We start from the raw sequence: 14,521 nt of genomic DNA on the forward strand, positions 1-14,521 counted from the left end.
CAGGTCACCAGTCTGTCACAGGGCTACATATACAGACAAACAAGCACACTCACATTCACACCTATGGGCAATTTAGAGTAATCAATTAACCTCAGCATATTTTTGGACTGTGGGAGGAAGCCGGAGTACCCGGAGAAAACTCACGCATGCTCAGGAAGAACATACAAACTCCATGCAGAAAGATCCCAGGCCCAGGCCGGGATTTGAACCGGGGATCTTCTTGCTGCAAGACAAAAGTGCTAACCAGTACGCCACTGTGCAGCCCAGACTTTGTTTTGCTAGTGTTAAAATTACCGTTTCCTCCAGGCTTTTATTTTGAAGGCGAATTTTTAATGCTACGGGCTTTTATTTTGTGACCATTTCAGCAGCACAGGAAGTGTTTAATTAAGAAGAGGTTTCTTAACATGACAAAGACGCTGCCGAAAAGTACGAAAATTCACGTGACGACGAAAGAAAACGGTTCACGCTGTTGCTGTTTAGCAACGGATATGTTTAAACTTAGAAGCAGCTGGAATGGAGACAAGAAAGGAGTGAAGGACAGAAAGGTGAATTTCTGTTTAAAATACGGCTGAACATAAATAAAGGCTTTGTGAAACATCAGGAGCTTCACCGTTACTCGCCCCCCGCTCTCACACACATTGGCCCGCCTGCTGCCTTCTTCTTCTTTGGTTTTCGTTTCCTTTCTTCTCCTTTTGGAGTTAATGTCGGTTAAACCAGCTCATTTGCACATTACTGTCTACTGGGCTGAAGTGTGGAGCAGACATCTGTAAGCAACAAAAAATATTCAATAGTAATTTTTTTTTTTTAAATCGGCAAATTTACTGGTGCGAGTAGATGAAAAATTTACTCGCACTCGCTCAAATTTTGGTCACAAAATGAGACCATTTAGTCTGGAGTCCTGCATTCTAACAGTACATCTTACATTAAAACTGGTTGGGCCAGTCTTTAGGAAATAAAAATTTACTATGTCAGTGGCTGAAGCTGTTTGCCTGCATGTGTACTATGATGTAATAATCTCATTACATATGCACACTATAGTACTGAGATCTTTTAAGATGAATATTCATTATTAAAATGTCATCATCTAAGATAAAACCTCAAGGTAGGTACCTAACAATGCAGGTGCTTTGACATATTTGCAGTATTACTATAACAGCAGCACCGTGCACAGTGACACCATATACTGTGCAGTACCAGGTCTTTGGAACACATATGTAATGAGTACTTCTACTTGAAGCCATGAACTATTAGAGATGACGACGTAGACTGGAGCAGCCCAGCAACTCCAATATTGAAAGCGCCAACTGGGTCTCGTTGGCATTTCGCACCACGTAGGTTTGTTGTTTTTCACGTGCATGTATGTATATCTGGGAGGGGCAGTCCAGTTTGTTTAGTCTATTTATTGTTTTTTTTTTATTGTGCAGTCTGCTTTTACTTCTTTTTTTTTTTTATCCTGGTTAATGTTTTTATCTTAGCTTTTATTATTTTTATTTTTAATCTTGTTGTTTATGCTTAACTACAGCACCTTGGTCAACTGTGGTTGTTTTAAAGGTGCTTTATAAATACATTTGATTTGATTTGTAATGTGGAGTTCCTTTACAACATTCATAGCAATAGCTATGTTAAGTAAATGAAGGGTTTTTACTGAATACAGGAATTCTTGGCACACCACAAAGAGGTTTTAACCAGAGCTAAAGGAACCTCAGCAGCGTGATAAAAAGAACTGAGAATTTTTTTTTAGAATTTTTTAAACAGTTTTGTTAATTGAGGCTCCATTTACTCGATAGACACAGATATTTTTGTTCACCAAATGGAGAGAGATAACACTAACATAAAGATTTCAATAAGGCAGCGCAGACTCAGCACACTGCTCATGCTTACTGTCGTGCATAGGCATGCCCCAAAGGCCCCTTCTGAGCCTGTACTGGAACTGAGAGTACTGTATGCCAATTATGTAGTAGTTACTAAATCATGGAAGGGCTTTCCAGGTAAAGAAACTTATGGATAGACAATGAGGTGCCCTTGAGTTCCACAGTATTTGGTTGTAGGATGTTTCATCTGCTAAAAGATGCTGAATTCTTACCAAATTACTGAGAGGATTTTCTCTTCAGCAGTGGTTGTGAATTTCTTTGGCTTTTCAGGAAAGGAGGATGTAATGCTGCTCTCCAGTTTGTAATGTCACATTTCGCTTCAGAAAATGTTTTTGGACGAATACAGAAAACCTGACAATGACTCTAATGGGATATTTTTGCTGCACATCTAAACATTAGACAAATAAAAGTGTCTCACAGACTGCTTTTTGATTTCTAGCTCCCCTGTGGCTCTGAATAAATGGAAAGATTGTCCCAGATAAGAATAACTTAAGGCTACTCTATTCATGACAAACAGAGATTATTTTATTGATGCTGTAAAAGCATAGCTGATGTTGGGGCATGCTATAATTCTAATCTTAGGAAGACAGTGGTAAAAATTCAGTGTTAACAGCAGTCCATCAGCACTATCATCCATTCTGGCTCGGCCTGCTCCCCGAGTCTGAAGTCTCACTATCCTCCCGAGGACGGGTGCAGCGTCATGCTTCACCATGCTGGTTATATGGTTCTGTTGCCACCAGGGCAGTTGCCATGTCTGCAGTGGCAAGGGATTCCCCTCAAATGATGGGCGAGGCAGCAGACACACCCCGCTGCCCAGTGCTGCAGAGAGACTGGCTTGGGTGAGGGGCAGCTCGCTCTCTCTGACTCGGCAAAAATGGGAAGGGGTGGAGCCAGGCCCCCCTCTGGCATTACCACTACAGGCCGGTCCTGGAGAGCAGCATGCAGTATGGCCTTCAAATACTGACAGCCTAATTGTTCACTCTTGGAGCTGAGGTTGATGCCTGAAGAGCAGCTTCTATGAATCCTGCTTTGGCCTTGTTAACAAAGGCAGACGAATATGAGTCTAGGATGACTATCATATAAAATGTGAGAAATGTGATACCAAAACTACTATTTTCTGAATGTGTAAGTCCAACTGGCAACAAGAAATTCCTACATTTCCAATAGGAAGCCACTATTCATATGCACAGACTTTATACAAGTCCCCCCACAAAGATACTATGGTCATTCTTTTACATAAAGGAGCAGGGCCTCGTTACACATCACTGCATTTCTTGACTTCTTCTGTCCATCTGCTCATTCGTGCAGCTCTTTTTGTCCACACAGTCCTGCTACAGTGAGATGCAGCCTTTGTGAAGCTGTGATGAAACGCTGCCTATGAAATGGTGCACTACGGGTGGGCCTGTGCTGCATCTTGGCAGATGCTGCGGCACGCCTCTGTGTGGGAACCTGCTGGAGAGATGGAGGACGCAGGGATGCGGCTGCTACACAGCATCGATTAAAACAAGCGCTCCGTCATGCTCATGGCTGTGCAGATTTTTTTTTTTTTTTTTTTTTAAAAGCTGGACCATTTGCTGCAATATGACATCTACAGAGATAGTTCTGGAAAGCTGTCCGTCCACCAACACCCACGTCTGAAAGGTGAACGGCTCCGATTTTGTGCGCTGCTTCTGCGCAAAATCGATTGCGATCAACCTTCAGCCAACATTGCTCGTTTCCCAATGCGCCAAATGTGCAGCAGTATAACGGAGACCAGCTGTTTCTGCACATCAGGATAGAGAAAAGCTGCATTTCACAGCAAATCGACGGCTCATTATTCAGTGTAAAGCCGAGCAGCTGAGCCTACCACGTCCCCTCTCCTCATCATGGTACCACCTAGAGCTCGTCCTCTGCTCCGGTCTCTGCGTATCTTTTCGACGGGATTCTGTTCATTCTCGGTTATTGTTGGGCTGAATTTGATCCAGAAAGACGATGATTCAATCAGCAATCGTTCTGAGCTTCATTTTCTCTCAGTTCTTTTACAACCAAAGCAGTCTGACCGGCTATGAAGGAACTCTGGCGAAAGGCACCGCCCCAAGATCAAACAGTCCGCATTTCAAACAGCCTCAATCCACCGCAGCATGCCACCGACCGGAGCCCGCATCTACCGCAAACTGTTTTTGGCTCATCCATCCACCGATACCTCCCATATGTGAAATGAGAACTGTAGGCTGGACGGGCCTTCCAGAGCTGTTCCTAACGATGCTGCCCAAATCTTATCACAGCAGGCGACTATCGCGCTCCCGGCCGTGTCTTTCTCATAAATGCACTCTTTAATCATAACTTTCATACACCAATTTTGCTTCGTCTATCCGCTCATGTGTAAATGTGGTCCGGCAGCCAGGCTCGCCCTCTTGTCCGCCCCGGTGCTAGCTTAGCACGCTTTTACGCCCTTCTCGCCAACACAGCGGCACACACATCAACAGCACTACTTGTGTTAATTAAAAGTGATAAAGGAAGGAGAGAGGTCATGAGAGAGGAAGCCTACTCACCGATTTCATGGCAGCTGCCATATCATCATACCTCTCCGCCTGCTCGGCCAGCCTGGCTTTCTGCACCAGTTGCTCGCGGTCTACCATTTTAGAGGTCGTGTGTGCGTTGCTTTCTGGTGTGTTTCGAAGCTAAAGAATAGGAAGATGAATGTTTTAATGCGGTACTGAAATCGGGTTCCTGTCGCTGCAGCTGCTGCCTGCTGTCTGTGAGCCTGCCGACGGGACACCCCTCCCCCTCCGAGCACTTTCCTTGCCTGTGTCACCACCCAGAAAGGCGTGTCCTCTCCGAGTGATGTAACGAGCCTGGCAGCCCGGAGACACTGCCCGACACCCAGCCCGCTGGCAGCAAATGTGCAAAGAGGAGCAGGCCTTTCCATGCACTGGAGACATATAGAACTGAATTTCACTTTTTTGTCTCAGTGTTCAAGCGCATGTGCACCCCAAATGGAGAGCTTGATTGTGAACCAGGGAAGTACTATCCTCCCTGGGCCCTCATTCCTTCAGGGTCCCCTCAAAAGGTCTGATAAGGCTGGGCTCACACAGCAGGGTTTACAGACGGAGTTACCCTTTTCACTCTTCCCGACAATCAGAGTATGATCTGTGATTGTGGTATGAACTAATGCTTGGCATAGATCGTGTGTCTATGGGAGAGGATTACACATCCAGTCCTAAATGTTTCCTATTGGGCCCCTTTGGAGCAAATCAGTGCAACTCTCACACGTCTCCAGAGTGTGTCTTTCAATTTTTCAGCTCAAACTACTGCAAAGATGGTGTGTTTCACCATGACATCATAACCCTTGTGCTCAATGAGCTGTTTCTGTGACTCTGCCTGTGACGCCACACCCCCCTTCAGGAAGAAGACTCTCTCTGCATCCATCATTGACAGCACAGAGAAAAACAGCTGACCACAGGCATGCAGAGATAGACACCAGGTGGTGCTAGAGCACCTGCCCCTTACCCTCAGTATCAAGCAGGTGCCCTCCACTTCTCAACTTTTTTTTTTTTTGTATTTAAACATTAAGCACACACGGAGGCTTACAGTGTGTGTCCACGAGATGCGATTTTCTGGCATGGCAATGAACTGCATCTGAAAATCATGGCGGGCAGTCACTAGCAGGCCACAACATTGTCACATGACAGCGCTCGAGCAACAGCGGGCCACTACGTAGTCACATGACCGGGCTTTCAGCTTGACAGTCCGGCAGATGAGTCGGATAAACACAATTCCAGTCCACTTTATGCAAACGAGCTGCGGCCTGCTTCAGGTAAACACACTGGATCGCAGCTGGAAACACACCACATGTGGCATGCGGTCCACTCTCACCTCAAATGCTTTGAGTAATACATTTTACTTTATACTCTTTTTTGAGATAAAAGAGAAAGTTTGCAGCAGAGCCGGTGTTTATCCGACTGCATTGCCGTGCGGGAAAATCGCATCTAGTGGACACGCGGTTACACACACACACACACACACACACACACACACACACACACACACACGACCCGTGCTGTGCTGTGCTGTGGTGCAACTTGCCCCGCCACACACCATCTCGTAACGTGAACACGAGGAGTGGACATGCGGCAGCAGCTGCACAGCCCACAGCATCTCCACACTGACTGCAGCCACCAACCACATAAGACGTAAATTAATCAAGTGCATTGTTCATAAACCTGAGTTGCCAAGCCACACGGTGCATTTATTTGTCTCTATGGTGAAGTAGCCTGTCTCATGCAGCCTTAATAAACAACCCTGCCTAAAGTAGCCAATTGCCCACCTGCTTATCAAGCTCGACACTACCCAGAATAATAATCGATTAATCGACATAACGTGATGACAATGACCACACAACCAATGTTATTTGGTGAATTGGTACAGCATATGATCAGTATACTATAGCTGAATATTTAGTCTTTCTGCCTTGTTGTAGCCTAATGTTAGGAATCAGTCTTGATATTGTCGATCTCTTTTAATTTACCACAGTGAGGTCATCAAAATTTTCAAAGACATGGCACCAAGGAGGATGCTCTTTTAAAGGCATTATGAAGGATGTTTTTTTTTGTTTAATTTGTCTGATTCACATAAAATGAATATACTGACCTTTAGTGGACTTGTATGTATGGTCTCTAAAAGAATAAAAAAAATAAATAAATAACTGTGGACATGGCAGGACCTGAAAACATCAGCCAATCAACGCGCTCGGACCGAGGCGTTTGGTTTGCTCCCTTTCCTGTCAATCAAAAATCTTCCGGCTCAGGCCTAGTTACGTAGATTACGTACGCCTTGGACTTACGTGTTTTCTGTATGTGTTGCTTTGGTATAGCTTCGTAGTTAGCTGGCGACTTGTTTTGCTCATCTTTTTTACATAATGGCAGATAAAGATCCAGGGGGACCCAGCCGTAAAAGACAACTTCACAAGTGCTACGCAAGTTTCTGGAGGGGGGCGTTTCTTCGTAAATGTTAAGGGGGGGAGGTTGGGGGGGGTGAGGGAGAGGTTGTATGTGCGCATGCGCAAGCTACGTTCAAAGTCGTAGGAAATTAAATCTCTAATGCCTTTAAAGCAGGAGAGTGATAATGCTCACACAACTCAGTCACTTTTCTAAAGGTCTTTTGTTTTGTTATGATGTCATTTACAATGTTACGGTACAATCTTTTATTGACCCTTTGTGTATTAAGATGTTAAATAAATACCGTTAAAGAAAATGTGTTCCCAATTTTTTAATTTTTTTCCCCCCAAATCGCACAGTGTTATATTAAGGAAGCCAGTGGTTCTACATGCTGCACAAAGTGTCCTTGTTTTTTCCACTGAGCACCTGCCCCCCAAAATGTCTGTGCACACCATTTACTACAGGACAGCTGGCATATATGCAAATTGTTGTGTGAGACGACGCCTGTCTATCACAGCTACCTCTCTCTTAAAGCAATCATTTGACATGGGACTATTACAGCACAGTCATCATTTTCAACCCATGTCATTTATGAGTTTGTCAGACAACATTGCAGTTGTAAAATCAGTAGTTCAATGGTGCAAAGTTGTAGCTCAGAAATAACTTTGACGTGACTGCTGGGTAACATGTTAATAACGAGCTGCCTTTCAGTCACTGTTTAATACTTGTTCTGTTTTCTGACAACAGAAAAATGTGTAATTTAAATCAGCTTTATTAAGAATTCAGCTGTGTTATAACGTAGTACATGTGAGTTCATCGAGCAGAAGTGATGCCAACAGATGTAAACAGCTGATCTTAGGTTGCGGTGAGGCACAGCAAGCAACAGAAAAGCCCACACAGTCCTTGTTTACTGGTTTCAAATCACTTTTTATGCTTTGACCATCTCTGAATATTCTTCAGCATTACAAATTCCACATTGTTTTGACTAATGGGGCTGCAACTCAAGCTGATGGTAATGTTAGCAACATTAGCCACCAAATGTGGCAACACTACAATAAGAATTTCCTATGATTGTGTTGACATTGCAATCAATAATAAAAGCAATCCCCTTGGACTTCAGTTCCTCAGATGCTGGAAGTTCATAAAGACTATTATGTTCACTCTTGTTGCAGAACATTTGGTGTGCTTTACTTGTGGCTAACAGTCACGGTACCACTTGCAGATTTTGTTGCTAAGCAAGGCTAAATATCCTAGCTTTTGAGGTTCACGTTAGGAACTGATATTAAAACTTATAGTTACAAAATATCATCTCCAGTTCTCCTTGAGAAATAAACAAACCATGCTGATTGCATCTTCTCAACCATTTTCTGATCCATATTTGTTTAGTCTGCTGTTTTGTTTTTTCATCATCTCATCTATTATTACGATTACGGTAGTCTATTGCTCCAATCTCGAAATTTTGTTTGCATCTGTTTCACTATGAGATCACATGAGACAGTGCTCTGCTCCCTGACCGTTGACTCTGGCATGATAATCTTAATAACAATCATGTAATGTGTGATGCACCATTATTTTCCAATATGTAGTGTGAACATTTTATGCAGATTAGACAGAGTAATATCCAAATGTCTCCTTATACAGTCATGGAAAAAATTATTAGACCACCCTTGTTGTTATGGTGAGTGCAAAGCTTCAGATGCAGGGAATAGATCACCAGACGCTAAGAATGTTTAGAATGCTTTAATGCACTCAATACCACACAGGAAAATACAGAGCAGAAAAACCTGGGAGCAGAACCAGAAGTATAACTAACCAGGACCTAAGAAACAGAGATAGCCCTCTAGAGGGCTGACAGAATGATTACAGAATTTTAAAAACTATGAAACCCATGTTTAGTAACACCAAAGCAGGAATCCCAAATAATGCAAAAAACCCAGAATCAATACTAGCAGTAATGCAAAAACCCACTAATCCCAAACCCAAACAACTATTTACAAACTACTATATTATACCGGAAAATATTACAGGATACGACTCACGAACAACTGTAAATACTAATGTTGGTAAATAAGAGTCTGATACTGCTTGGGAACAGAGACTTAGCTGACTGTCATGGAGCAACTCTGAAACACTCCAATCCTTGTGATCCCCAGCAAAGAGTAACCAGGCTTTCCTTTGCCTTTCATTGATGAAGGGCTTCTTCCTTGCCCGATGTGATTTCAGACCAGCTTCAAGAAGTCGGTTTGAAACTGCCCTTGCCAAACAAGTCACATTTCTCAACACTGCCCACTCATTTTTAAGGTCCCTGGAGGTCTGGTGACAATTCCTGACACAGGAACGGATGACTGCATGGTCAGGATAGAAAGACATTTCCTGCCACGACCAGCTAAAAAATTTGGTAGTACCATGTTCAGCTTTTTTTTCCCTGGGTGTAATGAATGCCTCTTTTGGAGATCTTCAGTTTTTTGTGTCAATTTCCAGCAGTGCCAAGATGGCTGCCTTTGTGACTTCACATAATTCTTCTGTTTTAGGCATTATGTGGGAGCTGACAACTTCTGAGTTGTGCTACAGCTAGAACGTAAACAGAAAACATGGTCAAAGACTGTACAGCTTCAGTTGCGACACTAACTCCATGTTGTGTCCTTGCATGAAAGAGGGGCCCCGTATCAAGTTTTGCTAATTTGATTGTTTTATTGGCCCAGTGCTCAAAAACACCATCACAAAATGAGACACAGCTCAGTTTATTGAAGGAACCTCTTACCAGGTTTATCCATGCATAACCAAGTGATGCCACTTCCCATGCAGCCTCACCTGCAGTGAAATAATAATAATACACTGTCATGAACTGGCACAAGATAATGTTGCCATGATAAATCAGTTTTGCTTTCACAAGATTCTAGAGTTAGGTGTTTACAGCCACAAAAACACCATCTTTCTTGTTTGTGTTGATGGCTTCTGAATTTGCAAGTCTTGTAGCTTACTGTGATTACTAAGGATAAAACACCAAACGTTCACTTTGAAATATCTTAAACAGTCCCGTTTTAAAAAATAAACCATTTTTTCATACTATTTGTGTAATAGTTATTGTCAAAAAGACAGATTTACAAGCTTCAGGACCGATTGGCTCAGTCATAGTGTAGACGATAAAGCAGACAAAGACAGGACACACCTGTGACCACAGACCAAGTCATATCTTGCATTACTGCAACAGTGTTTCTTGAGAAGCATGACAATAATCATTTACAAACTAAAGATATACAATTGATCATAGCACTTTTTAATTTCAGAAAAACATGATTATGCTACTGTTTTTTTTTGTTTTTTTTTGAGTGGATGATTAGAATATGGTTTTGTTTGCATATAGTAATAAACCAGCTTTGTAACTACAGGTATACCATTTCCCAGTATTTCTGCTGATTTTGATTATTATAGGCAGGCAGATAACAGGGATATGCTGAGTCATTTTATCACAACTCAACAAACACACCCTCTTATATAGGCTGTCCTATTTTCCTGTCCATTCAGACCTTGGACGTATTCTTAATTTATTCAATTAGCTCCATGGAAAACAACTTATCCTAATTCCATTCAATTTATATAGCGGCAATTGCAATTCAAAATATCTGAAGATGCTTTACAGTACCCATATGCTTGAACCCCCAGAGCAAGCCCCAAGGCGATGATGATTATTTTGAAAAGGGTTATAATCGACCAGCCGATAAATCAGCCGGGCCCTACTGTTTACTGTCTTCCATGTGGACTTGCTTGGTTCTGGACTCTGCCACTACCGGATCAACTGCCCATTTGCGCTTGCGCGGCGGCAAGTCTAAGACACAGACTTTTCAGTGATTAAGTCGTTCTGTGCTGCAGATGCGTTGATTTTTAATCAGATTATTCATGATGGATTAATCTGCGTTAGCGCGTTAATTTTGACAGCCCTAATATAAGTATAGGTAATGAGGCTTTTAAGGCTTTCAAGGCTTGATCAACCTCCACTGCTGCAGAACAGCTTTAAGTTGTAAACCCATATCTTGTTCCCTGAAAAAGGCCTTTTTTGTATAATTCTAAAATGTACATTATTTTTTAGTTTTGGGTAACTTTACCTGTTTTTTCTAACCTCTGGCAGTTCACCACTTACCCTTGTACCATATCAAGCTATTCATTGAACTTGAACTACTTGTACTCCTTTTTGTCCATTTCATAGTTTTTATGTCATTCCTATTCTTCTCATTTTTCCTTCAAGTTAAAAAAAAATGCAAAAAGGCACTACTCACTTTTCTGCAAAATCAGAGCAGCCAGAGTGGATAGAGGAATTAAATTTTTAAATGCTTACTCGCAGCTGTACTTTTCCCCTCTGTAAATGTTCTGAAAACCTTCTGCAAAGTGTCAGCACTGCTTTCCACAATGTTATTTTTAAGGTAGGATAACATTCTCTTAAGACATTTTAACGTTTTTTTGGTGATAACATTGTTAGACAGCTATTTTCTAACAATCAGACTTTAACAACAGCTTTAAAATGATATCTGAATATTACAGGTAAAGCCTTTGGTAATATATCACACTACATGAACAATTTATTAGAAAAGCTTCAATCATCTAAGGGCCTCGATAACGTCTTTGTCATCAGGTAACATCATCTGTGACTCTGACAACACCCAGGCTAATCTGACTGTTGCAGGTAAAACATAATGTTTAGGTTAACTTTTACTCTTCTAGGGAAATTATTGTAAATGATAAATACTCTTAAAACATTCTTTAAACATTAGGTTGAAATGTTTTATTTTATAAATTGTAGGTAATGTTATTGAGGTAATGTTGTAGAGATACACTCTGCTAGCTGGCATGACGTTACAAGGGGTGCTACAGTACACAACAGAAGTAACTACATTTCTGTACAACGTCATTTAAATGTTACATCATTGTATATTTTATAATCTTACAGGACCTGCAACAATCTCATTTGTCTACCTATATTTTTGATGACAGACTAAATCTAAACTTTAGATTTAATAATCACCCATGGCCTTTCAACATCTGTGACCTCTGTTATGGACGTGGGCTTGTCCGATCATTTTGTGTGTTTTTTAATATCAGTGATTTTAAGCAACAAGAAATCCCAGTGCATACAATCAGGAAGTGTTATCTTACTGCTGAAGTGGCTGCAAATTTTATTGACATTTTAACTGATACCCCCACACATGTTTTACCTTCCTCCTGTGATTTTATTGTTGAACATTTTAACAGTAAACTAAAGTCAGCTCTAGACACTGTTGCACCAATAAAAATCAAAAGAATATCAACAAAACCAAAGCCTCCCAGGTCAAACAGTTACATCATTAACCTCAAAAGAAATTGTCAAAAAGCTGAACGGAAGTGGCGGAAAAACAAAATTCAACTATATTACAATATTTTCCAATATCATCTGAAGATTTATAACACAGCAATCAAACAGGCAAGAAAGGAACATTTTTCCACATTAATTCACAATAACAAAAACAATCCTAAGGTACTTTTTAAAACAATAGACAAATTAATCAACCCTGTTTTTAATCAAACTAAGGAATCAGACTTGTCATGTGATGACTTTGCAGTCCACTTCAGCAGTAAAATTGATTTTATCAGATCAAACCTTTTACTTTCTCAGCCTTTGAGTTTTAACTCCTCAGAATCTTTGGTTTTAAATGGGGAAACACTGGAAAGTTTTGTCCTAATTGATGCTGTGCTTATGCTTGAAAAAGTTTTTAAACAACTCAAGTTAACTACCTGCCTTTTAGATCCCATTCCAGCATCCCTTTTTAAGAACTTCTATGACTTTTTTAAACAGGATTTTCTTACTATTTTAAATTGTTCTCTTCAGACAGGCGTGTTCCCCTCTGCTTTGAAAACTTCTATTATAAAACTTCTCCTGAAGAGAAGCAATTTGGATACAGCTGTAGCTGATAATTTTAGACCTGTATCCAATTTGCCATTTTAAGTAAACTTTTAGAGAAGATTGTTTTAAACCAGTTAAATGATTTTATTAGTTTAAGAAATATTTATGAAATTTATCAATCTGGTTTTAAGAAAAATCACAGTACAGAGACTGCTCTGGTCAAAATTGTTAATGACTTCAGGTGCAATATGGATAACAAATTACCCTCTGCTTTAGTTTTATTGGACCTGAGTGCTGCATTTGATACTGTTGACCACAAAATCTTTTAAGTAGACTCGATGATGTTATTGGCATCCCAGGCACTGTTTTTAACTGGTTTAAATCTTATGTTAGTGATAGAAAGTTTTCTGTGAACATTGGGGATCATTTATCACAATGCCATGACATTGGGTGTGGTGTTCCCCAGGGTTCAATTTTAGGCCCTACTCTTTTTAATCTTTATATGCTCCCATTAGGTAATGTCATCAGGAGACACGGCATCAATTTCCACAGCTATGCTGATGACACTCAGGTTTATGTTGCCGTGTCTCCTGATGGCACACGGCCACTTGATGCCCTTTAAACTGTATTTTAGATATTAAATCATGGATGGCAGACAGCTTTTTACAGCTCAACCAGGACAAAATTCAGGTTTTAGTCATTGGTTCAGGGGTCAAGAGAGAGAAACTGATCAGCAAACTACAAGCATTATCTTTTAATCCGTGTGGGCAGGCTAGAAATTTAGGGGTTTTATTCGATTCATATCCGGGACATTACCAAAAAAGCTTTTTATCATTTAAAGAACATTGCCCGAGTGCAACCGTTTCTCTCTCATGCCAATGCAGAGACATTAATTCATGCTTTTATCACCTGTAGAATAGATTACTGTAATGCTCTTCTTTCTGGTCTCCCGCTCCTACAGAATTCAGCTGCACGGATGCTAATGGGGACCAGAAAGAGAGCCCATATTACACCGATTTTAAGGTCTCTGCATTGGCTACCCATTTCTTTTAGGATAGATTTTAAGATTCTTTTATTGGTTTTTAAAGCTCTTAATGGTCTTAGTCCATCGTATTTATCAGATTTGCTTTTACCATAAGAACCAATTAGAACCCTCAGGTCTTCAGGAAGTTCTCTGTTGACAGTTCCCAAGGTCAGCACAAAAACTTATGGTGGGGCATCTTTTTATTACTATGGCCCCCGCTTATGGAACAGCCTTCCTGAAGACCTGAGGGCTGCACCTAATGTTAATGTTTTTAAAAACAAACTTAAAACCTACGTTTTTAGTCTGGCTTTTATTTGAATTACCTTTTAGTGTTTTTATTCTCTCAATTTATAATTATCACTATTATTATTATTATTATTATTATCTTTATTATTATTTTATTTTATCTATCTTTTATTGTGTTTTATTTTATTTTATTTTATTATATGATATATTTAATTGAATTTATTTACTTATTTATCTATTTATTTTATTTTATTCATTTATTTTATTTTATTTATTTATTTTACACTTTAAACTAACCTCCAGTGTTTACCTATTTTAAACCTTTAAGATGGTGTTTCCTCAGTACGTACTGGGTATAACAATGCCCCTGATTTATTATTGTCTTTTATTTATGTTGCTTTTAACATTATAGTGTATGGATTGCCGAGTGGGTGGGTTCGGGGCTGAGTGGGGTGGATTTGGGTCATAATCTCTTTCATCTATTTTAATTATTTGTCTGTTTGTAAAGCACTTTGTGCTACAACTCCTGTATGAAAAGTGCTATATAAATAAAGATTATCATTATCATTATTATTATTATTATCCTCCCCAG

At 40.4% G+C, this 14,521-nt stretch overlaps 1 protein-coding gene across 1 annotated transcript in view; it reads right to left on the bottom strand.

Moving 5' to 3' along the window:
• ywhag1 (3-monooxygenase/tryptophan 5-monooxygenase activation protein, gamma polypeptide 1) overlaps positions 1-4,656 on the bottom strand; it is a 23,165-nt gene extending 18,509 nt beyond the window's left edge. Inside the window, exon 1 of the mRNA XM_022206000.2 lies at positions 4,403-4,656. Coding sequence (XP_022061692.1) covers positions 4,403-4,489 — 87 coding nt within the window. The 5' untranslated portion in view covers positions 4,490-4,656. The remainder of the gene's footprint in view (positions 1-4,402) is intronic.
• Between the last annotated feature and the right edge of the window lie 9,865 nt (positions 4,657-14,521).

The sequence above is a fragment of the Acanthochromis polyacanthus genome, chromosome 17 (genome assembly GCF_021347895.1).
Source record: "Acanthochromis polyacanthus isolate Apoly-LR-REF ecotype Palm Island chromosome 17, KAUST_Apoly_ChrSc, whole genome shotgun sequence".
Classification (NCBI taxonomy): Eukaryota; Metazoa; Chordata; class Actinopteri; family Pomacentridae; genus Acanthochromis; species Acanthochromis polyacanthus.